The sequence below is a fragment of the Pecten maximus genome, chromosome 6 (assembly GCF_902652985.1).
Source record: "Pecten maximus chromosome 6, xPecMax1.1, whole genome shotgun sequence".
Taxonomy (NCBI): domain Eukaryota; kingdom Metazoa; phylum Mollusca; class Bivalvia; order Pectinida; family Pectinidae; genus Pecten; species Pecten maximus.
Window position 1 is genome coordinate 3027107 of NC_047020.1, and position 26305 is coordinate 3053411.

Consider the following 26305-nt stretch of genomic DNA (forward strand, 5'->3'; position numbering starts at 1 on the left):
ATAGGAAATTATTTAGAAAATTTGTATTTCAGACAGTCCGGAAAAAATGTTAATACTGGGAAATCAACAGATAGTATTACGTTTATAGGATAGGATATTCGATAAAACCTTGTTCCAGACTTTAAAAAAAAAGAAAAGAAATAGAACAACATATTGACATAAACATACAATCAAATCACTATAAAACACATGCATTTAGCTTTTATTGTAAATAAAACTGTACACATAAAGAGAGGATGTCATACATTGAAGTCCTGATCAGGTAAAATATCTTGCTGTCGAGTGGCAAAGACTCGCTGGTCATTTGGGATGGACTGCGGAGTGGAGAGGACTCGCTGGTCATTTGGGATGGACTGCAGAGTGGAGAGGACTCGCTGGTCATTTGGGATGGACTGCAGAGTGGAGAGGACTCGCTGGTCATTTGGGTTGGACTGTGGAGTGAGAGAATTGGAGCGTTTGAATTTAGCCCGGGTGTTTGCAGCTGTGACTTTGTTTCTGAGGGCTTCCTTGACCTGGGCTCTGGTATTACTGCTAACACTGATACAAAAATCTACAAAATGGAAACATAAAAACACTGTTACCAAATTATGAAATATAATTAATGATGCTTTATTATTGACAACTGTGGTACAAGCCCATTAGGACAGTTATTTGATATGGCTGTTTTAGCATTGATTTCTTAGATCAAGTTGAATTGGATTATAATAGCAATTGACTCAAGTTTAAACATAAACAACTCCAATCAAAAGTTTTTTTTTAGAAATCTGACTATACTCAACAAAGTAATTGTGCTGAATTAGAAATCTGATCATACTCAAAAAAGCTGTTGTGCTGAATTAGTAATCTGATCATACTCAAGAAAGTTTCACTTAATTAAACATCTTGCTGACTGTAGTGTCCAAACAGAGAATTAAACAAAGTTTAAGACCGGGTCTGTATGGAATGAAACACTGATGCATTTCACTGTAATACAAAGGACTCTAACCTAGGATGGCTGACAGAAGGTTGATATCTAGTGGTATCAGATCTTTGTTCCTTGGTGTTGGTGTGATAGTGCGTCCAATAAGTTCCTTTTCCGACCAGAACAGACTCATCACATAACGAGCCATCTTAGTGCCGTCCCTGATGGTGTGACCTTGTTGTGCCGACATCCTGCGGTCCACGCCATGCTTCATAGCCATGTCGATGTCACTCTGATACACGTATACTTTGGACCCAGATACCAACTCTACCATCTGTAATAAATTATATTCCCTTAATAAATCAAGTATATGTAGTTAGTTTGACATTCATATCATCAATTAAGCAGGATTCCTCAGATCTACTTTGACAAGTAGTATATAATTATGGAGAGCTGAAGCAGTTCCTTATCATGATCATTTACAAAAAAGAGATTCCTCAGTATGGCAGTTTCATATAGCACAGCCTATCAGTATAGGTGAAATATTTTGGCAACCATTATTTCGTCTGATAAAAGTGGCACATTATTTCGTCTGATAAAAGTGGCAATACAGTCACCTCATGTATTGACTAATTACATTTGTGCAATGTGAAATTCTGAACTCCAAGCCACTTTCTTTATTTATGTCTTCATGTGAAATTCTAAACTCCAAGCCACTTTCTTTTTTTGTCTTCAAATTCATTTCCTGGAACTATATTGATTCATTTTAACGAACCATGGTATGCACAATACTACATGGGAGACCTTGACCATCACAATGATATCTAACTGACCTGGTGTTTTGCTGCTATTTCAGGATCAACAAAACCTCTCTGTGGTAAGGAGGAGGGAGTCCGGTTTACAACTGCAAAACATACAAAACATTTTTATGAATCAGTCGATGCTTCCAGTATCAACATCTTAAATGTGCTGACCACCCTTTATTTGACAAGGTGTAACGGACAGACTGGAACCATGATCATTTACTTGTAGTAACTCAATTTTGTGTCAACACAAAATAGATTGTTGCATATTTTAAACATTATCCCCTTGTATCGAATTAAAAGTGTTTTTGTTGTCTGAACATCAACTTAGGTTAAAGACTTAATACGGAATAAGACAGAGAGACAATTTTCTGCTTAAAGAAATTATGACATTAATCTCATTTGCATGATTTTTATATCAAGAAGAAATTGTAAATTATCTTTGAAAAGAGGTATTGAGGTTAATTCTTTAACAAATTATTTGTCAAACAGAAAGATATCACCTGTACAGAAAATGTTTGATTATTGAAGGGAGATAACTACGATGTAAAACCACACATTTAATGTGTAGGGGAGCGGTTTATACTCACCAAACCTAGGTGTAGGTAGCCACTGATACTGGTCCGGGTATGACCCGGTTTTGTCTGTTTGGTATCGATCACTGAAGGCCGACTTGATAAAACCACTACTATTATCTGCATTGTTACAGTGGTCTACTGATCCTCCAACACCTGGAACGTAAACATCCTTATCAATAGCATAATCTTGTTATCCTCTCCTAGTATAACAACAATACCTTAATATTAGTTTTATCGGAGATGTACACTCTCCTGAAATATATCTGGGACTATATTCCAGGTATATAGCTCATCAATAGTAACAACTAGACCAGGACACCTGTTCATTTAACCCGTACAGACTGTCCTTTCTACACATGTATATCAAACAAATTATTTTTCCTTTGATGCACAGGTCTATAATCTGTTTTTAGTTTTCATAAATCCCTAGTTTCATTATAGAAGCCTAAATGTATATGTGCCCAATTTGACACACAATGCATGTCTAACAAATTAAAACATTTGCATGTCTTGCTCAAAGATTGACAAGTTAGATAGACATGTGTGTGACCGAGTTTGTTAATTTTCAATTATATTTGACCGAGTTTGACAAAGGGGTACAAGTGTATCTGTGTAAGGTATACATACCTCATAAAGATCAGCATCCAGGTACAACATGTGACAAAACAAAACTTCCGCATCAAACCGTGGATTTATCAGTATCATGCATTTGCATGCAAGCAATACACTGTACACACCAGTAAAATGGTTTGTATGGTAAACCAATAGTTTTAGAGTTCTTGACAAGATACACACAATGTAAGCTAACCTCAACGGGACAAATAAATAAGTTCAGAAGAGAGTTTACAGTTGATGAAATTCAACTTTATTTGGCCATGTTCCAACAGGATGGATTTTTATAATTGTATACCCTTGGCCTCATGACATTTCTTCAAATGGAGAATATGAGGGAATATAAATAAGTTATTGGGGTTACTGTGGTTGTACTTTGGCTTGATGGGAGAGTGTGCACGGTATATTTAGTGAAGTATATCAAATGTTGTATCGTAGATAGATGTAGAAAATTATATCATACTAATAAACCTGCAACATTGTTTTCCAACATTAAATCTATGTCACCATGTTCGTGTTTCAGAAATATATTTAATAACATGGTGACCCCCAGTATCTCAAGGTGATAGCACATTACTAGTGATATATGGGTGATAAAGGGAGATAACCCAGTGAAATATTGAAATCCTTTCGTGGATTTTTTTAATGTAAATAAATAAAAGCTTGTTCATTCTAATTTCTCCCAATAAAACTGGTGTGATTTGTAGCATTACCAAAACATTTTTCTTGTTTGAAATTCTGTCCTTGTAATTAACTAAAAATTTCTTTTTAATAACATTAAAACCCAAAATCTAACAGTTTGAAACATTTAGTCTAAAAACAACATCTTTTATTACCTTGTCTTTTGAAAGCAATGCCTGAGGAGAAAATATTGAATGTATAATGTTGTATATATACCTACCATTTCTACCTCTATAATGTCCACTTCTTTGTCAGCTCAGGTGTCCAAATAAACAGCGCAAAGATTCTCCTTCAAACTCAGCAGTGAAAGGCTAAATTCTATTGGTTCAGTGTAACACTATGAGAACTCATTATTTAAATATAAGTTTTTATTGGTAATGTTTGTTGGTTCTTCAATGACCAGTAGTATGTGAAACTATTACAATGATGTATCATTTAGATGCAAAGATTTTTTGATGTACTATTCTTTCTTAAGGACAGAATATCACGACCCAAATGGTAAGTTACTTGGTAAAGAACAGAATATCGCGCATTAACAGTAAATTAGTTAGTGAAGCACAGAATATCACGACCCTAATGATAAGTTACTTGGTAAAGAACAGAATATCGCGCATTAACAGTAAATTAGTTAGTGAAGCACAGAATATCACGACCCTAATGATAAGTTACTTGGTAAAGAACAGAATATCGCGCATTAACAGTAAATTAGTTAGTGAAGCACAGAATATCACGACCCTAATGATAAGTTACTTGGTAAAGAACAGAATATCGCGCATTAACAGTAAATTAGTTAGTGAAGCACAGAATAACACGACCCTAACGGTAAGTTACTTGGTAAAGCACAGAATATCACAACCCTAATGGTAAGTTACTTGGAAGAGAACAAAATATCACGACCCTAACAGTAATTTACTTAGTAAAGCACAGAATATCACGCCCTAACGGTAAGTTACTTGGTAAAGAGCAGGAGATCACGACCCTAATGATAAGTTATTTTGTAAAGCACAGAAAATCACGTCCCTAATGGTAAGTTACTTGGTAAAGAGCAGGATATCACTACCCTAATGATAAGTTATTTGGTAAAGCACAGAAAATCACGACCCTAATGATAAGTTATTTGGTAAAGCACAGAAAATCACAACCCTAATGATAAGTTATTTGGTAAAGCACAGAATATCACGACCCTAACGATAAGTAATTTGGTAAAGCACAGAATATCACGCCCTAATGATAAGTTACTTGGTAAGCACAGAATATCACAACCCAAATTTTGGTAAATTAACCTCTGGTAGTACCACCTGGAGACTAACTACCATTTTTAACCTCTGGTAGTACCACCTGGAGACTAACTACCATTTTTAACATCTGGTAGTACCACCTGGAGACTAACTACCATTTTTAACCTCTGGTAGTACCACCTGGAGACTAACTGCCATTTTAACCTCTGGTAGTACCACCTGAGACTAACTGCCATTTTTAACCTCTGGTAGTACCACCTGGAGACTAACTACCATTTTTAACCTCTGGTAGTACCACCTGGAGACTAACTACCATTTTTAACCTCTGGTAGTACCACCTGGAGACTAACTACCATTTTTAACCTCTGGTAGTACCACCTGAGACTAACTGCCATTTTAACCTCTGGTAGTACCACCTGGAGACTAACTACCATTTTTAACCTCTGGTAGTACCACCTGGAGACTAACTGCCATTTTAACCTCTGGTAGTACCACCTGAGACTAACTGCCATTTTTAACCTCTGGTAGTACCACCTGGAGACTAACTACCATTTTAACATCTGGTAGTACCACCTGGAGACTAACTACCATTTTTAACCTCTGGTAGTACCACCTGGAGACTAACTACCATTTTAACCTCTGGTAGTACCACCTGGAGACTAACTACCATTTTTAACCTCTGGTAGTACCACCTGGAGACTAACTGCCATTTTAACCTCTGGTAGTACCACCTAGAGACTAACTACCATTTTAACCTCTGGTAGTACCACCTGAGACTAACTGCCATTTTGAACCTCTGGTAGTACCACCTGGAGGAATATTGCCACTTCTAACACAAGTTTCAATAATAGCAACAAAATTTACAAATACTAAATTAAATGGCTTTATTTTCTCTTAAAATGAAATGTTTACACAATATGCTAATTTATAGAAATTAATACTGTAGAAAACAACATATAGAAGTCTATTTGGTAGCAATTATGTATATTTCTTGTTACTGACACACATAATTGTGAGGAAAGAAACTTGTATAAACTGAGAGTCAAACTACTTGTTAAAATAAAATACTACAAAAATCAATAATCAATTAATTAGCAGTTTGCAGCTAAAAACTACTTCGTAAAAATATACAATTTACAAGTATACACAAATGTAAAACATTTATAAAATAATGGGGATTTATAATACAAATGCAACTTAAAAACTATATTATCAAAATAGTGAAGTCTTTATAATTAGGAGATAATACACAAAACCTGATTTTGGTCAATAAGTGAACATTGTCAGCTTTTCAAATATAATATCTCACTGTAATGGTCTTAATGATTTTCTTTTATTGGGAATGCTTGACGAGACAAATTCACAAATTCGTATTGTTGTACGTGTAGATGTCCTGAACATTCAAACAGTCGATTCAAAGCGGGATCGGTAAACCATATGCAGCTTCTATTGACAACATTCTAGTATCATCATCCTACAAAGACAGGAATAGAACACAATCTTACAAATATATAAATAACAAATTGGTATAAACATCTTACAAAGTAAATATATAAATAACAAATTGGTATAAACATCTTACAAAGTAAATATATAAATAACAAATTGGTATAAACATCTTACAAAGTAAATATATAAATAACAAATTGGTATAAACATCTTACAAAGTAAATATATAATTGCTTTCAGAGAAACACAAATTGACAAGAGTCAGCTGGGAGCTTTGAACGTTGACTTAAACTACTATAGAGAAAGAAGGACTTTCTGTGGCCGGTTTAGACAGAGATCCTGTATGGAGAGTCTGGTTTACACAGAGTCCACTAGTTTTCAGTAATTGACCAAATTGTGTAAGTAAACATATAATTGACAAATGTGTCTATACAATGAATAGTACGGATGTGATCTCAATGACCGAGTTTCAAATGAATTTCACATTATAAAAAAAAAAAAAAAAAAAAACAATTCTACTTCTACCAGCCTATACTGTAAGGACAGTGCAAACCATGATATAAAGTACTTACAACGATCCTGATAACTACAGTTCCACGGTAGTTAAGGGCCTTATAGTGGAGAGGTCTGAAAGGCGCCTGGTGGAGCAGTCGATCCTTGCCAATTGTGAAAAGGCGGAAGTTTTTGTCCACCAACACTGGATACAAAGCCTGGAGTTGCTGTTTAAACATAGCCTCTGTTAGATTCAGTTGGATGACATGTCTTTCCATGGCTTTCCCCTCGACCTCTGGTCGATTGTTGTAGTAAATGGATGGGTAACCTGTAAGATATATAACATGCAATACTCTAACATATGTTTAGTACTTGGGTGTTATCAAGGCCAAAATGGTAATGGAAGGCACTTTGGAGACTTCTGGTCGCTTATTGGAGAGTTATTGTTATCACGGGAATGAAAAATTGTGGTCGCTGGTTGCGTAAACAGAGGGTCGCTTAATACACTGAAAATATATAGCGAAAACGCTCGGGAGGAATCGAAATGGTCGCTTAAAACAGAGGGTCGCTAAATAGAGATGGTCGTTTGGACAGATTCGACTGTACTTTAATCTATACCCCTATTCTACAGAATATTGAATGAATTACCCAAGGCAGGGTGCATGCTCTGGTTTTCCTTGTCCCGATTAGATACAGTGTTTTAAAATCATATTACACACTCAAGGATCTCCAGTAAGTCACTTAGTGGGTGTTTATTGTAACCACGTTTGAATTGTATAGGATACACATTGTATCACGCAGCCTACCTTTTAAATGTATAGCATCCAATTATCAACACCTTGACTTTTAACTGCCTTGGCTCTTTTATAGTGGGTACTCCAATTGTGGTATTAAATGTTATGTTTGGAAAAGTAATGAACATTTTGACAACAGACTTTTATGTATATAATTATATAATTACCATATCCCTGTTGCTGGTGTAATGCTATGACAGGGTCATTCTTAGTGAGCTTGGGCATGGCAGTGCCCCTCGGGAGTAGATAGAAGGACAGACGAATGTAGGCGGCTGGCTTTGGACCTCCCTTGCGTTTTGGAGTCAACATCCGTAGTTGATTTCTTTGGATCTGCTGTATCATAAATTGCTTTGTCCTTTTCAAGGCAGATTGGGATGTGCTGCCGAAGAGGACTGGTGCCCTCCTATCTACAATATAAAATGAAGATGAAAAGTGGTTCAGGAATATTAATTGAATTATAGGTTTTCTAAAATACTTACTCCCTTAAAACGCGAGTCATTAATAGTTAAGAAAACTTGAACTTCAACACAATTTACTTGACAACAAAATAAGAGATATATACATCATATATTGAAACAAGAAAAATGTTTTGCCTGAAGTTATACTTGTAGCTATATTTAAGCATACTGTGTAGTTCATTTAACTATAAACTGCAGATATAGAAACTGAATAAAATTGCTATTATTTAAGCATAAAAAAGAAAAAAGAAAAGAAAAAGGAATTAAATTTCCAGCTAAATTGGAGAATTAACTTCAATTACAGCATCAATATGAAAATAAAATAAATTTTACTTACACCTCAATGCCTTGTTTCTTCGAAGTAAAGAAATTCAGACGTCATAGAGAGGACAAAAAGCTGACGATACCAAATCAGGCGCGCTATGCTCAATATATAAGAATTGAAGGGACTCTGAAATTCTGTGCTTTTATTAAATTGTGCTTTTATTAAATTCTGTGCTTTTGATTTTTTCATTCTGTTAGAACCCTTAATTTAGCATATGATAGCGATTCATGATCACTGTTCATTTTAAAATGAATGATAAAGTCTTAAAAAGTTTCTACATGCAAATTCACAAATATCGTGAAAAAGTATTTTCAGTTTCATTTAATTTGAAACCTAAACCTAACACACTGAAACTTTAGTGAAAGTAATTGGGGTGAACTGAAATTCAGCCTTGATAAGAAAATTAACTGACTTTAAGTTTAACTGAATTCCAATGAAGGAAATACATTCTCTTCAAAATATTACCATTTTGGTCCTTTATTTTTTTATTTTTTTTTTGTGATGTCGGAATGTGAAAAAGCCAAGGGCTTCAACACGTGTTAACATGCAATGAATTAGGAGAGAAAAATAAATATATATATCCATACAGATGTACCCCTTTGCCAAATTTCCAGTAAACTTTTTATAGTATGAAGCAAGTGTTTACAAAACTATTGTCACAGAATAATTACAAAAGCCCAATATGTTGATATTGTGCTGCCAATAGAATTGTTTCCACCATATATACTACTACCAGTATAGACTATATAGCTACAAGCATATAATTATAACCAGTTCTACCTTGTTGAGTCTTCATTAACAATTCAAAAGGTAGAATTGTTCAAATTAATGAAGGATTTTATATTACCATAATGAACAAGTATATTTTTTCTTACATCATTAATTCAAAATGATTTAACTGAATGATCAGCACTCTGCAACTGAAAATCATCAGGCTGTACGTAGGAATGTGTGAATTAAGTTTTAAATATATTCAAACACCTTTAAGTACTTTCCCCTTCATTAGTATAATAATCATAATATAAAATATACATATGCACAGCACATATCCAACTTTATAGGTGTACACATGTATCAAAATCCTGAAAATTACATATACATGTACAGTATAGAGGTCCATACACATTATGAATAACAAAAATCAAGATAGATATATAATGCAAGTTATATCATATAGTAGCTATAATCAAATAAATAAGATATGAATTATAAAGTGTCAAATCTTATATATGTATATCTAGTTGGGCCATATATATGCCATCATGATCATCTAGTAACAATTAACAACATTACATTCCAGCACACCATTTTGCAGTACTAGCAACATTAAAATTCCCATAACTGTATGTATGGCTGAGGATTTTCCTGGAGGATTTCTCTTTTTCAAGAAAATATTTTCTAACTGCATCGAAATTAAAGCATAATACAATGTTTCAATAATTAAACAAATACTGTGTATTGTGGCTAACAGACAGAACTGTCCTACGAGAAATTTATTGTAATTCATAAACTAATGATGAGTGCTATGTATATATATCAATATCATGTAACACAAAACTACAGTAACAAAGACATTCAGTTTGTGCCAATGATAATGTACGTAATTCTTGAAGCCATAAAATGTGATGCCATCACAAGCTGACATATATATCTGTATTTATGTATCATTGTGAAGTTGAATAGGATTTCCAATGCCAGAGATATGTATGTATAATCGATCCAGATGATCTTTTTGACAACTGAAAAATGCATGCATGCACATTCAATTGCAACTACACCGTTTTCAGAAAACTCTACATTTTTTAAGTCCTTGTGAAAATATATATTATAACAAAACATTCCTTTTGAATCGCAACCATGCATCTTATCTATCCAAAAGAACAGTAATGCTAGTAACAATTTTAATATGATGTTATTAAGATTGAAGATCCTGTTTGAAAATTTATATTATAAACATCAAACCTGAATAATTAAGGTGGCCGTCATCTTTCCAAGTTAAATTTACAATTTCAATTTAGAATAAACAAATGTGTCATGTGAAAGCATTAATTCATTACAATTTTTTCTTTTTATTTAATTTGAAGTGGTTGTATGTTACAGTGTTTCCCATTTACATACATATGTACGTAATTCATGTTAGTAAAACATTGAATTATATGTATTGTATACACTTAGTGATCAGGGTTTTATCAGTGTACTGGGAAAATGTAGACAGATCAGCAGTTCAAATTCAAAACATTTCATATGAATTAAGCATCACAATTCACTTCAGTTTTTTTCCCCCCACCAGGCTTAAGATGGCCCAACTTTTTTCATCACAGGATTTAACCAAGATCAAAAGAAGAAATTGGCATTATATATATATATATATAGTTTTGATAATACATTGCTCTTCTTTAGCCTCGAATAACATGTCCAACAATTTGGATTTGATAAGCAATGCACTAATTCAGTTAACTGTGACAAGTGCATAGAAGATTTAAATACTTATACAGCATAGAATAATTGAGGCAATTTCATTGGTCATCCAATTCCAATGTCGAAATCTAAAATGTGATATCACAAATGCCAGTTGGGTCGCCTGGTACATAGAAACAGTAGCCTGATAAAACCCTGGATATAGACCTAACTGAAGGTAATGTTGGGCTTGACAATTACCTGAATTATCCCCTGATGGACACACCATGATGGGCTAACATGTGGCGCGCTCTGCTATCGGTCCGGCTGAACACGGAGGAGCACATGTTACATTTGTACACGGTGGCACCACACGTGGTGCGCTCATGGCGATTCTTGTTGCCACAATTTGTAAAACCAAGGCCACAGTATTTGCAGAAGAACTTTTTGTCAAGTAGCAATCCTGCAGTTGATTTAAGTCCCAGCCCTATTCGGGACCTATTAAGTTGCAGTCTTTTCCTGGCAATAGACTGAGAGTTGCTGATTGGAACGGAACCAGAACTGGTGCTTCCACCAACTGCCGTCTCAACATTTCCAGCAGGCCTAGGAGTATATACTGGCCCAGAACTGGTTGTCCCCCCGACCGCCATCTCAACATTTCCTTCAGGCCTAGGTGTATCTGTGAAAGTATTCTGAAAAAAGGACAAACTTTGGTTGATCTTACCTATTGCATTGGAAGCTGCGGCTGAGTCCTGCCCACTTGGCCTTGGAATAGTTCTCTGTTCTGGTGTATTAGAGTCAGTTTGACCAGCAATAAATGATGGATGCTGGACCCTGGTGGTCAGTCTCATAGTGCCATCCTCTATGTCTACTCCATGGGTAAGGAGATTCAGGTTACTAAAGCCCTGAGATCCTTGACCAGCCATGGAAGACAGATTTGTGTCCATTTGACTTGTAACTGTGCTAGTTGGGAGGCGTTGACCCCAAGACCGATCTCCTGAATTAAACTGATGAGAAGCACTGGGACCTTCCACATTTAACAAAAAGTTTATGTCTTCCTGTGTTTCTGCTGCCAAATCACGTTGAATATTCTCATCTTTGATTTCTGCTGTATTGTCACTTTCCTTCTCGTCGATACACTCCATATGAAGAGCAAAATCCTCATCATCATCAGGTTCAGCTTTAACTACTACATATTCTTCTGGCTCTGTTTTTGACTTTTTCCTCGGCGGAGTTGTTTCCCTTGGATGGCTTGTAAAGGATGAGGAATGTTCTTGATCTTTGGAACGATTGTTCGTTTTAGAATGTGACTGACCACTAGAATTTTTCAATTGTTCACTTTTTTGTCTGTGCACATTAGGCCCAAAACCACTGAGATCAGGACTAGCGTAGAAGTTGTGAGAGTTTTGTTCCCGCACTGGACTGGGTAGGCTTGGAGGAATTGTTCCCTGGCCACAAGTCTGTGCTGGGTTTGGCTGTGTACTGGCATGTTCCAAGTCAATGACGGACACATTGCGATAACTAGAGTCATCTTCCTCTACACTTTCATTGAAGTGTCTCTCTGAAGTTTCGTTTGTAGACAATGCATCTTTTGGCTTTCTATCACATTCAAAACACCTGTTGTCAAAGTGTTTACCAGAATCTGAAGGAAATTTTTGATGAATTTTCACCACATGTTGTTCCTGTGAATGAGGTACAGAAATACAAATTACTCCATCAACCTCCCAGTCAGGTGAATCTGCCCAGTATTTCTCTCTACACACCTGAAGAACAGCATTGTGGAGGATGTCACAGAAGGTGCTCTCTTGAACTTTTCCGCCTAAAGACCTCATCTTCTTTTCTCTCCCCTATAAATACAGCAAATCTGTGTAAGGTACATAGATTCATAATTATTTTCAGACACTTAGTAAAATTTGCATTCGATAGTTTGCAGGAAATTATAACTGTGATTGCTACTTTTTGTCTAGTTTAAAGAGTTTTAAGAGTAGGACATCACTCAAATTTAATACAAAAGAAGTGTCTTTGGTATCTATAAGCACATACATGTACAGGTGCAATTGGAGTTAAAGAGCAAAATTGAACACTGAACTTTGGCAATCGTGGTAGAAATGAAGAATGGTTTTGACTTTAAAAATTGTAAGGCAAGAAGTCTTGCAAACAAAAACCACTATAAAATACTTTAAACCTATATGCAAAAAATTGTCATAGAGAATTTGTTTCCTTTTATTTAGTTTGATATTTTTCGATCATTTTTTTAAATGATGTGATAGACGCTGAACTAAAGCCTTGGGCAACCAAATTCTGATTTCGGACAATTGAAAAATGTGTGTACACTTTTTGCACATTGCTATCTCTAACATGACTTTCATGGGGGTTTTCCTGAATTATATGTGATTAAGAAAAATATCATTTAACAAATTGCAGGTGGCCAAAAACCTCACATGACACTCATTCCTCACAGGTTCTCATGATCATTAGCTATAGGAACATCGGTAAAATACATGTGAACTTTCATCAACAGAAAATAATATGCACTTCAGTTATACAAAACTTCCATTATCTTAAAAATCTATTTAATTTCCTATGAGGTTTCGAAGAAAACCTTAGCCATACAAAGGTAAAGAATAATGGGCCACAAATCTAGACTGCCCTAAAGATGGATCTGTACTAGATCTACAAAGCGATGTTTCAGACCCTCATTTTTACCCGGTGACCCCATAATGCATGCCTCCCGGTTTATACAGTACAGTAGGTATATTAAGCTTTCGCAAATTTGATAAAATTAAAACTTAAGTACACGGATTATATCTTCAAGATAAATATAGCAATGATAAGAACTGCAATTTATTATCACGCTTGCAATGGATGTGTACAATCTAGGCCTAAATATTAGAGCTCCACCTGCTCATGCTGAAATTGGTCAAAACGAGGCGCCGCGTAACCTATCAGTAAAGCGTTGCTCACTCTCAAGGTTCACAAAATTTAGAACCAATATCGATGTACACTGACGAAAAAACTACAATCTAGCATGCTTAAACCTACCAACTCAATAAAACGCCCCTCTTTACAAGGAAAACATAAAAGTTGTAGAGTAGTTCCGCTTCACCCTCTTTGTTGGAACGCATCCATTGTGGTAACTATAAATTCCATATTTATTACTCATATTTTACGAAAAGTTTAAACATTATTGTTTCTGAAATGCTAAACAAATGTCTTACTTATTCCAGCACAACTTAAATTTCTAAAAGTAACACTTTTAAACAGTCGTATTTTCATAGTAAAATTATATTTGTGTATTAAATGAAGATTTGCGTTTCGTATAGATTCTTGCAAACGCATCTTTGCGGAAGTGTACATTGGGAAGGAGTTTGTTTCTTCTTACTTTCGTCAATATAGGATGTTTTGGTCATTTTAAGGGTAAGTCGTGAACGTCAACCATGACATATTTCATAAATAATACTTGATTCTTTCCCAGTATCTATGCCAATGTGTGGTTTCCTAATCATATCGGGCGCATATGCTTACTGTAGTGATCATATATATTGGGACACATTTGACTTGTATCCATCGAACACGATTCCGGAATTTAGGATCTCGATAAGTACTCGTATAATGAATTAATCGCCGCCCTATTTCAGTTTGATATAAATTTATGATACAAACATTTCTTGAATTAATTAAAACTCCTTTTGTGACAACGCCGACAGCCATGTATATTTGACAGTGTATGAAACAAGATTATCAACAGAAGAAGGCCTAACTGCATCATCTAAAAAATGCAAAAAACAAAAATTATCTGACATACCCCCACCTGCTGCGCACAATAATCATAAAGAGAAATCATATCACCAATATTGATGGAGTTACTTAATGTAAAGAAGATAATAAAGCATAACATTTTTTATATAAAAGGAACTGTCAACATTTTCTATTCAAATGATATGCATGACATACTTATGTAGCACTCAGGCCAGGTTTTAATTGTAAATACTGTACATATTTGTTTGGTCGCCTTCTAGCTTCCGGCTAGGGGGAATTTCCCTTTAGCTCAGTCGATAGAGCGGCGGACCAGTAAGCCGAGGGTCGCGGGGCCGATCCTGGCTGGCTGCACACTACTACTCCTTGAACTTTTACATTGGTGCTGCAGACCACTCCAAGTGAGAGCAAGAGGCTTCCATGGAGAAAGAACCTGGGTTGGTGTGTTCGGGGGCGAACACGTTTGAAGGAGGGAGTAGTGTAGCAGGCCAGGTTTTAATTGTAAATACTGTACATAGTTGTATGGTCGCCTTCTAGCTTCCGGCTAGGGGGAATTTCCCTTTAGCTCAGTCGGTAGAGTTGCGGACCAGTAAGCCGAGGGTCGTGGGTTCGATCCCTGCTGGCCGCACACTACTACTCCTTGAACTTTTACACTTAAATCATATGGAACAAGACTCATACCATTCTATAAAATCATTCACAAACATGTAGCCATAGACTACAGCCAAATCCTCAACACCACCGACTCTAGAACAAGACAAGCCCACTTGTATTTTGCTATGGCATGCATAAACATGTATGGCATATTTTAGTGTAAAGTTCTTTCAGCTGGCTGCGCAAGTAAAACCAATTTTGGTAAAATTGTAACAGGAGAGGTGAAAATGTAGCAGCCAAACCAGGGTTCGAACCCAGGACCTCAGAACACTAGCCGGATGCTCTACCACTTGAGCTACCTGGTCACCGTTGATCGACCCTGTCCAGTCCCGCTACACACCTCCCTCCTTTTTTCCAAGTCTTCGCCCTCGAAGACACACGAGACCCTTATACCACCACCGTGGGTATTTTAGTTGGGCGCCAATTTTTTAACAGGAGAGGAGAAAATGTAGCGACCAGACCGGGGTTCGATACTTGTGTCGCTGAAGTACGACACTGTGTATTGATACTTGTGTCGCTGAATTAGGACACTGTGTATTGATACATGTGTCGCTGAAGTACGACACTGTGTATTGATACTTGTGTCGCTGAAGTACGACACTGTATTGATACTTGTGTCGCTGAAGTACGACACTGTGTATTGATACTTGTGTCGCTGAAGTACGACACTGTATTGATACTTGTGTCGCTGAAGTACGACACTGTGTATTGATACTTGTGTCGCTGAAGTACGACACTGTATTGATACTTGTGTCGCTGAAGTACGACACTGTGTATTGATACATGTGTATTGATACTTGTGTCGCTGAAGTACGACACTGTGTATTGATACTTGTGTCGCTGGAGTACGACACTGTGAATTGATACGTGTGTCGCTGAAGTACGACACTGTGTATTGATACTTGTGTCGCTGAAGTACGACACTGAATTGATATGTGTGTCGCTGAATTAGGACACTGTGTATTGATACATGTGTATTGATACGTGTGTCGCTGAAGTACGACACTGTGTATTGATACTTGTGTCGCTGGAGTACGACACTGTGTATTGATACTTGTGTCGCTGGAGTACGACACTGTGAATTGATACGTGTGTCGCTGAATTGGAGACACTGTGTATTGATACGTGTGTCGCTGAAGTACGACACTGTATATTGATACTTGTGTCGCTGAAGTATGACACTGTGTATTGATACTTGTGTCGCTGAAGTACGACACTGTGTATTGATTCTTGTGTTGCTGACATATACCTCACTTTCATTAGAATTAATTTCATTGGAGGAAAACAGGTCACCTGACATTTTTTAAATCAAATATTCCACTGAATTATCGTGGCCAGTGTATAAGCCTGTGGTATAACCCCGTCCGGTGAATAATACCATAGGATTACCCTTGACCGGGTTATAACCCCATGGGATAACCCCTGCCCAGTATATAACCCCGTGGGATAACCCCCGCCCGGTGAATAACACCATAGGATAACCTCGGATTGGTATATAACACCATAGGATAACCCCAGGGATAACCCTCGCCCGGTATATAACCCTGTGGGATAACCCCCGCCCGGTGACTAACACCATAGGATAACCCCTGACCGGGTTATAACCCCATGGGATAACCTCGGATCGGTATATAACACCATAGGATAACCCCGTGGGATAACCCTCGCCCGGTATATAACCCCGTGGGATAACCCCCGCCTGGTGAATAACACCATACGATAGCCCCAGACAGGTATATAACACCATAGGATAACCCCTGACAGGTATATAACACCATAGGATAACCCCTGACCGGTATATAACACAATGGGATAACCCCGTGGGATAACCCCTGCCCGGTGAATAACACCATAGGATAACCCCTGACCGGGGTATAACCTCACTCATCATCAAATGTGCCTGCACCAAAAAACGTTCAATTTCAAAACAACAATGATGGAAGTGACACTGTCAAATATGATATATTTTATTGTTTTATTTTTCTATTCTTTTTAATGTGATATTTGTTGACTTTACTGTCAAAAGTCAATAAAATGCAATTTACATCAAGCAGTTATCATAATTACTGATCTTGTTGTTTGTTTCGGTATAATAAAACGTTTATGGCCCTAGCCTCTTGATTCGGGATATATTTGTAGCCTGAGGGGAATAACTCTTACCAGGGACATAATTCTGGATACTTCCCTCCACGGAGGGCCATAATTGTATATTGTTATAACATGGTTGCAAAAGTTTAGAAATACTAGTACATGCATCCCTGATCATGAAGTATATATGACACTTTGTACTTTGATTTTGACTGTCATACAATTATACTGTACTAAAACTTAATTAAAGATCGGACTGTCATACATTATACTGTACTAAAACTTAATTTAAACATCGGACAATGGCATTGAATCGCATACAATATATATTATATATATATATATTTAATTTGATGAGAAAGCAAATGACATTGATTGCTCTTTCTTCCAGGTGATTGGCTGGTGATTTATGGATGAGAAGATGGATGAAGAGGCTTTATCTCGTAATAATGAGGTCTGTCAAATGTTGCGTCAGTCCCTATTGGAAATCTGTAGAAACCACTACACAGCTTTGGCAGACATGGAGGTGGACGCAATTATATGTCTGTCTGCAATCAACTCCTCCCAACAAAATATTGTAAAAATACACCAAGTTGTGCCTCGGGAAAACTTCAAAAATACTTCAACAAATGGTATCCATGCCTCTAAAGTGGAAAGTAATCTAGGAATTGCCAGAGGAATTCAAATGCAAATCAAGAAACGTAAGCGCCTAATGTGTAGACAGAAACATAATTTCAGGGTAAAACTAAACGCTGCCAAAGTAGATGCTGGATCATCAAGTCTGATGAAGCCAAGTAGTGAAACCAATAAATCCAGTTCAAGTAGGAGAAAAATGAAGAAAAGTTCTGTGACCCAGTATCAACCCTGGAGTGAAACGAAATCTTCATCAATGTCCATTGATGAAACTAATAGCGCTGAAAATACATTATTTGTAACTAGGGATAAACAGGGACGCTTGTTAAGGGTCAGTCAACTCCAAGTAAAACCTCAGGGGGACCATCCAGGAAACGATGAGGAGGAGGAACTCCAAGATGGCTGCAATTCTTCAACAGAGGAAAAAGTAGCCATAAAAGAAGAACCTATTGATGATGATTATGGAGATAATGATACTGTTGGTTGTGGACAAATGGACAAAAATGAGAACCGTTCTGAAGCTATGATCGGGAAAAGTGACTCTGATTCTCAGGATATTATACCATCATTAGTACCAAAGCTTGGCCATCGGCGAAGAGAACCAAGAGGCAAATTTATGATTTACAACAAGGAATTAGGAACTGTTGAGACTGAAGCAGTTGAATCACAATCCACTGATGACCAAGATGAGCAAGATATGGATGAAGATGAAAGAGAAACATCAAAAAGTCATGACTGTACTGAAAATTCCAGTGAATCGTTTGTCGTGAAAACAGAACCAGAGGATCCAGAATATAACAGGCCTGTGATCGAGAACCCTCCTATGATAATACAATCTGTCCAAGGAAACACAGCTTTCGAGGTGGGTAAAACCACTAATCAGGTCTCTCTATTGAGGAATTGCCTCATAAAAACAGGAAATGATCAAGAAGTAAAAATGTCATCCATGTTTCTGGACAGTGACAGAAATTCTCAGCTTACAAAATTTCCCACAGACAATGACTGTGATCTTCACTACACAAGTCCATCAACATCTGTAATTGATTTTTCTGCCAGTGGTGGTAATGACTGGAAGAAAGGTTACTCGTTGTTGGGTGAGGAGAGGTCGGATGATGAGGGCTTGTCCCAGTCTAGTGGCTGTGATACGCCTTTTGCCACATCAAACAGGGAACCAGCAGTGCTTAGGCGGACAAAAAAGAAGAAAGTGACAGAACCCAAACTTGTTTCCCTCCTTCATAAACCAACAGTCATGGAGACTACAAGTTCAGGATTGGTTGGTGCGATGGGGCAATCTCATTTATCTCCCCTTAGGATCTCCGGTTTAGACAACTCAACAAAATCTAATATCTCTAGTCCAGTTAATTACTCGTCCTCAAATCAGAACTTTGATGACAGCGATCCTATAATTAGGGGAGAAATTAAACAGTTTTATTGTGAAAAATGTGGCACAGGATTTGCTTCCAGAAAATCTAAAATGAGACATGAAAAGTTTACATGCGGAAATCACACATTCGAATGTTCAGTGTGTGGAAAGTTTTACTCACGGGCAGACAGTAAACAAAGACACATGCTGAAGATGCACGGAGTTAAGATCATGCCGTCACAGCTGGGGATAGATCCACTTGACATGAACAGTTCTGAAAATTTAGATGACAATATGACTTGGTTGTGATTATACAAGGCACCGATATCCAGTATTTATATAATTTCTTCTATTTGTTTGTACTGTTTTCTTCCTTATTCTCTGCAGTGATTTTAGTACAGGCAAATTGTTAGTAAGAAATGGAAGAAAGAGTCAAGTTGAAGTTATTTTCCTTATTTATTCTATTTATTTATTTTCTTAATGAAGTTGGGATAAATTAGCTGCCCATGCCCCAGCTCAGACAGAACTTGTTTCAAGTAGTATATAATGTGTAGGGAATGTATAACTTTTCTTACAAAAAAATCATGATATTGCAAAGAACTTTGGAAACAGTACTGACAAATCTGTTTTAATTTATAAATCAAAAGGCCAACCTATTGGCTGTTTATTGGTGATGCGCGCTATCCCATAATTTTACATACACATATCAATTTTCATTATTAAACAATATGCATAGCATGTATTCATGATTTACGATGAGATCAATGATATTGATTTTACAAGGCAGGGTATACAAAACAGCAGTCGACCCCAACATCCAAGATGGCACACTGATATATATATATTTCTGGTTTTTCTATTGCCGAATGGGGGAAATTGGGCAAAGTTTGATAGACTTATATTTTTGTCTTTATGTCTACATTGCAGTACTAGTCTTTGTACCTAGTTTTCCGGCAGCATGTGGCTAAATCAATTGGAGAAATTACAGTGATTTAATAAAAATTGGGAAGATGTTTCTATTCTTTATGGGAGTTTTCTCATGTACATGTATCTTTTAGCTAGGGGAAACAGCCTGTTTTACACGGTAAAATTTTAGTAAGTGCTGTAATCAATATTGTTAGCTGTTAACAATGTACTTCAAATCAAAAGAGAAATTTGATAACTGTACAAAATATGGTCATCGGATATTTATATTTTTCGTGTTGCTTTATTATTAGTTTAAACAATATTTTATTCAAATACACTTACACACTACATCACTTAATACATATAACATCTATATCAGTAGGATAAAAAAAAACAAGTTATAAGCTTATATCAATTCCTCTATATACCCGGTATATACGGTACTGGGTACTGGTAATAGCTATAGGTAAAAGGTCGAGATAATGCCATCGGTCAGAGTATTTTATGCAATTAAAATAATCAAATTAATATATATGGTACAAGTATTTTGTTAATAAATATATACATTGTATATGAAAATTCAAACCAGATAATTTAGGAAATTTACAAATTGTTTTAAAAAAGTACAAAATGCATTATTCACTTACTGTTTTTGTTTTTGAAGCATGATGTTTGAATCCTCTAATTTATTTTGAAGTTTGGCTATATTATGTCCCTCAAAATGTCTAGTGTTAGGACAGGAGTAAACTATTACATACACATTTAACAAAAATCTACATCCAGACACATTGTGTGTTAGACATATCTCCTGTTGTGTAATTTCTGTATAAATACACTGAGTTATGTATTCATTGTCTAACTTATCTTTTAATTTGAGCAAAATCAGGTCATCAAGACTAATATTGACATCAGATGGTGGCTGATATTAACATCAGATGATCGCTATTCAGATCTTATGAATTAAAATTTATAATTCTTGTTATTGCTATTTCTCAGGAATGATTGGACAGGTATTTCTCATATTCCATATTTAGGTTCCCTTGGCCATTATATTGGCACGCATGTTTACTATTGAGAATGAATGTAGAATAAAACGGTTGTCAGCTTGAAGGCAGCTATCGGATATTTCGGCATTTAAAAGTTTGTACATTTACATTCTAGTCAACATTGAATATCATATTGGATCAAACACAGAGAAAAGGTAAAGTTTACATTCCTGATGATGATCTACATTGATGGGTATAAAACGTTAACAGTACTGAAGTATTGTCTGGTAAAAAAGTATCAGGACCTCGACACTGTCACCAGTTGCTAGTCACAAAAATAACTAATCTTTAAAGGTTTTTATCAAATCTTTATCAAGGTGTGTTTCAATGGAACTCATCATGTATAGTCTGGTCTTTCCTTTTGTGGTCGCCTTAAATCTTGTCTTTCCTTTTGTGATCTCATCAAATCTTGTCTTTTCTTTTATTTTGTGGTCTCCTCAGATTTTGTCTTGTCTTTCCTTTTGTGGTCTCCTTAAATCTTGTCTTTCCTTTTATGGTATCCCCAGATCTTGTCTTTCCTTTTGTGCTCTCCTCAGATCTTGTCCTTCCTTTTGTGGTATCCCCAGATCTTGTCCTTCCATTTGTAATCTCCCCAGATCTTGTCCTTCCTTTTATGGTATCCTCAGATCTTGTCCTTCCTTTTGTGGTATCCCCAGATCTTGTCTTTCCTTTTGTGGTATCCCCATATCTTGTCCTTCCTTTTGTGGTATCCTCAGATCTTGTCTTTCCTTTTGTGGTGTCCCCAGATCTTGTCCTTCCTTTTGTGGTATCCCCAGATCTTGTCCTTCCTTTTGTGGTGTCCCAAGATCTTGTCCTTCCTTTTGTGGTATCCCCAGATCTTGTCCTTCCTTTTGTGGTGTCCCAAGATCTTGTCCTTCCTTTTGTGGTATCCCCAGATCTTGTCCTTCCTTTTGTGGTATCCCCAGATCTTGTCTTTCCTTTTGTGGTCTCCTTACATCTTGTCTTTCTTTTTGTGGTATCCCCAGATCTTGTCCTTCCTTTTGTGGTATCCCCAGATCTTGTCCTTCCTTTTGTGGTGTCCCAAGATCTTGTCCTTCCTTTTGTGGTATCCCCAGATCTTGTCCTTCCTTTTGTGGTATCCCCAGATCTTGTCTTTACTTTTGTGGTATCCCCAGATCTTGTCCTTCCTTTTGTGGTATCCCTAGATCTTGTCCCTCCTTTTGTGGTATCCCCAGATCTTGTCCTTCCTTTTGTGGTATCCCCAGATCTTGTCCTTCCTTTTGTGGTATCCCCTGATCTTGTCCTTCCTTTTGTGGTATCCCCAGATATTGTCCTTCCTTTTGTGGTATCCCCAGATCTTGTCCTTCCTTTTGTGCTCTCCTCAGATCTTGTCTTTCCTTTTGTGGTATCCCCAGATCTTGTCCTTCCTTTTGTGGTATCCCCAGATCTTGTCCCTCCTTTTGTGGTATCCCCAGATCTTGTCCTTCCTTTTGTGGTATCCCCAGATCTTGTCCTTCCTTTTGTGGTATCCCCTGATCTTGTCCTTCCTTTTGTGGTATCCCCAGATCTTGTCCTTCCTTTTGTGGTATCCCCAGATCTTGTCCTTCCTTTTGTGGTATCCCCAGATCTTGTCCTTCCTTTTGTGGTATCCCCAGATCTTGTCTTTACTTTTGTGGTATCCCCAGATCTTGTCCTTCCTTTTGTGGTATCCCCAGATCTTATGTTTTCCATTTATTTGTCATTTCCTAAGATTTGGTGTCTGTCTTGGTTTACCTTACTTTTTGCATTAGTTACAATTTAAGTATGCACAGTGAACTGTGACAATGGCAGGATGCCTGTTCTATACACTGTTTGTGTTTTATGTAGGCTTTGGTGCCTAATGTTAGGTGTTATTTTGTAGTTTATGTTAAACATTGAAGTAGATATACAATATTTGCTATTACATGCAGATCTCATCGACAAATGCTAGGTTTGCTATTTGTGAATGTTCTGAAACAGAATGAGGTTCAGATTATTTAAACATAAGAATTATTATGAGGATCTCAATGTGTGCTGCTCATTATCACCAACACTATATCGGACAACAATTTCTCACCATTGTTGGGACATGATTATAAAAGTAATAACAATGCTAATTGGAATGTAATAAGAGGGAGTAAAAGGACCCAGTGCCCAGTACATTGGGCCCCAAACTATAGCATCCAACCACTAAAGGCTAAAGGGAAATCCCACTTGTCTGAACTAGTAAGGACATGTATCCCTCCTTCACAAAGTTTTTGTCCCTGAAGTCAACCACAACCCAGGTTTTTTTTTTTTTTTTTCTTCTCTTTTTTTTTTTTTTCTTTTTTTTTTTGTTTTCTTTATTTTAGAACCCAGGTTCTATAGCTCCAAGGAAGCCTCTCAATCTCCCAGATTTCAATACTGTAGTACCAAATCTGTAATATGAAGGAGTAATGAAATATACCCCGCACATGCAGGGCTTCAAACTACCGACCTCTCACTCTCTAGGCAAACATCCTACCACTAGGCTAAAGGGAAATTCCTGCTAGTCTGAGCTAGTAAGGTGATCTATACACAAACAATAATTACAATAGTTACAGGTATTTTGTATAGTGATATAGAAGCATGAAGTAAAAGTCTTGTTAGCTTAACTGAGGCCATCGTATTGATCTTCTGAATATTTCATTACATAAAATCAAAGTGTCATAGTATGAATGTGATCTGTTTATGTATAAGTATTCAATGCATATAGTGTATCTCATTTATGTGAATATCCTGAAGTGAATAGTGTTCAGTTTCGCACTTACATGCAGTTCCGAGGGGCCACGGTGGCCGAGTGGTTAAGGTGTCCCGACACTTTATCACTAGCCCTCCACCTCTGTGTTGCGACTTCAAAACCTATGTGGGGCAGTTCCCAGGTACTGACTGTAGGTCGGTGGTTTTCCTCCCGGTACTTCGGCTTTCCTCCACCTCCAAATCCTGACACATCCTTAAATGACCCTGGCTGTTAATAGGATGTTAAACAAAAACAAAACCAAAACCAAACATGTAGTTCCTGGTATGATAAGGCCTATAACTGTGAAATTGACTTGGACAACATTTATCACTATTTCCTACAGTGACAACATTTATCATTATTTCCTACAGTAACAAATAGGATATTCATATAGTTCTCCACTTAGACTGCCAATAATCCTCTTTTGAAACATCCGACTTGATTTCACAATAGTCAGAATATCAATTATTTTACTGTACTCACGATTATTGGGAAGTGGTAATGAATGCCTTCATCTATTACTACAGTCTGATAATGATGTAAGGGAAATAGATAGGTGTGAGGTAATAAAACATCGGGCATTCAGTATTGTACACAACAGGTAAATATGATTTCTAAGATATTGTATACACCAGGTAAATATGATTTCTAAGTTATTGTACACAACAGGTAAATATGCTTTCTAAGATATTGTATACACCAGGTAAATATTATTTCTAAGATATTGTATACACCAGGTAAATATGATTTCTAAGATATGGTATACACCAGGTAAATATGATTTCTAAGATATTGTATACACCAGGTAAATATGATTTCTAAGATAAGTCATCCAATCCATGCAGACCTATAGAGAGTTACCTTTGTCTATATGATCTGGTTTTGTACCTACATGATTGAAAACTGTTAAATTAGGCTGGTCCAGCTGCAGGTGTACAAATTTTCAATTTTGTATATCATTTTTTGTGACCAAGGTTGAAATTATTAATAAATTATTTCAAATAATTTGATTATTGTTATTGTTTTCTTTTTAGGTCACCTGAGTCCCAAGTGACCTATTCTAATTGCCTTTTGGTGTTGTGGTGCTTCCGTATTTAATTAATTTATATTTTCCACTTCTCAGAAACCCCTGAACCAATTCAATGAAATTTTGCAAAAACCTGCTATGGCCAAATGTCTGTAAAAATTGTAAATTGTATGGTTCACAGTCCCTAGGTGAGGGGTGGGGCAAAAAGGGGTCAAATTGACTGAAATTTGAAAAATCATCTCAAAACCATGATATTGTAGAATCAAATATTCAAAAAAAGATGAAAGGTGCTTTACCTAAATTGTGAATTTCGTGACCTAATGGTCTCATGTTTGCCACTGGAAGGGGGAGGTTTTACTATAGTTATATAGGTTAATAACATTTTTGACTATCGTTTTTGAAGTTCTATTGGGATTCGTTCTAACTTGGTTAGTATTGTCAGCATGGGATTACAGTTTGATGGTATGCACATGTTGACCTGATTGACTGTAAGAGGCTAAAGTGAGGTGCCAAAGAGGGTCAAATTGGCTGAAATATTCAAGGACTCTGGTGACCATGTTAAGGCCAGCGCTTTGTTGGGCTTTTTGTTTTTGTTTTTTGACTCGCCTGTCCAAAGGGCAAGTGAGCTTATGACGTGGTGCGCCCTTCACTGTCCAGCCGTTCAGCATCAACTTTTTCCTTAAAACAACTTCTTCTCAATAACCGTGAGGCCCAGAGACTTGATATTGTACCTGTTGCATACGGGTGAAGGGCTACCAAGTTTGTTCAAAAGAATGACATTGAACTACATTCAAGGTTAGGTCACAGGAGTCAAAAAGACTAAATTCTTTAAACAACCTCTTCTCAATAACCAAGAGGCCCAGGGAGTTGATATTGGGTCTGTAGCATACTGGGGTGATGGGGTACTTAGTTTGTTCAAATTAATGTCCTTGACCTACATTCAAGGTCAAATAGACTAAAATATGTTTAACAACTTTTTCTCAATAACCAAGAGTCCAGGAAGCTGATATTGTACCTGTTGCATACTGGGATAGGGATACCAAGTTTGTTCAAATGAATGACATTGACTTACATTTAAGGTCACAGGGGTCAAATAGGCTAAAATCTTTATAACAACTTCTTCTCACTAACCAAGAGGCAAAGGGCCTCATCATCATCATCATCATAGTCGGCGTCATTAGACAACCATACGTACTCTTATATGTGTATATTTCTGATCATGATCAAACATGCATACATCTTCACACACCCACACCCAAAGCCAAGAGGCTTAAATCTTAAAAGAATTATTTCTCAATAGCTAAAATAATGTGGGACCTGATATAAGGCCAATAATATGCTGGAATGAGGGACTAGAACATTTATTG

General features: G+C 36.7%; 3 protein-coding genes across 14 annotated transcripts in view; 1 reads left to right on the top strand and 2 right to left on the bottom strand.

The window, feature by feature from the left end:
• Nucleotides 1-13870, bottom strand: part of LOC117328731 (zinc finger and SCAN domain-containing protein 5B-like) — a 46090-nt gene extending 32220 nt beyond the window's left edge. For 7 of the 9 annotated variants that reach the window (XM_033886234.1, XM_033886233.1, XM_033886232.1 and 4 more), the window contains exons 1-2: nucleotides 13771-13870; nucleotides 11453-12575 (exon numbers count right to left, since the gene is read on the bottom strand). In XM_033886234.1, coding sequence (XP_033742125.1) covers nucleotides 11453-12560 — 1108 coding nt within the window. In that variant the 5' untranslated portion in view covers nucleotides 12561-12575; nucleotides 13771-13870. Of the gene's footprint in view, nucleotides 1-245; nucleotides 551-985; nucleotides 1236-1734; nucleotides 1806-2294; nucleotides 2436-5682; nucleotides 6288-6834; nucleotides 7083-7715; nucleotides 7956-11452; nucleotides 12576-13770 lie in introns of those variants that run through there. The other 2 variants (XM_033886226.1, XM_033886228.1) reach the window with 2 other exon arrangements.
• A 197-nt stretch (nucleotides 13871-14067) lies between these two features.
• LOC117328732 lies at nucleotides 14068-24921 on the top strand. 4 transcript variants are annotated; one of them, XM_033886236.1, is made up of 4 exons: nucleotides 14068-14145; nucleotides 17618-23438; nucleotides 23512-24580; nucleotides 24683-24921. In XM_033886236.1, the coding sequence occupies exon 2, from the start codon at nucleotides 17636-17638 to the stop codon at nucleotides 19529-19531; it is 1896 nt and encodes a 631-aa protein (XP_033742127.1). In that variant the 5' UTR covers nucleotides 14068-14145; nucleotides 17618-17635; the 3' UTR covers nucleotides 19532-23438; nucleotides 23512-24580; nucleotides 24683-24921. The 4 variants fall into 4 exon arrangements, with proteins under 4 accessions (XP_033742127.1, XP_033742128.1, XP_033742129.1 ...); XM_033886237.1 differs by having other exon boundaries at nucleotides 24717-24921; XM_033886238.1 differs by having other exon boundaries at nucleotides 23512-24512.
• LOC117329950 (serine/arginine repetitive matrix protein 2-like) lies at nucleotides 21577-22866 on the bottom strand. The gene has a single exon (XM_033888182.1). The coding sequence runs from the start codon at nucleotides 22864-22866 to the stop codon at nucleotides 21577-21579; it is 1290 nt and encodes a 429-aa protein (XP_033744073.1).
• Nucleotides 24922-26305: the final 1384 nt, after the last annotated feature.

Excerpts from the sequence above, each read along its gene's own strand:
- LOC117328732 (XM_033886235.1), top strand. The coding sequence starts at position 17,636 with ATGGATGAGAAGATGGATGAAGAGGCTTTATCTCGTAATAATGAGGTC.
- LOC117329950 (XM_033888182.1), bottom strand. The coding sequence starts at position 22,866 with ATGGAAAACATAAGATCTGGGGATACCACAAAAGGAAGGACAAGATCT.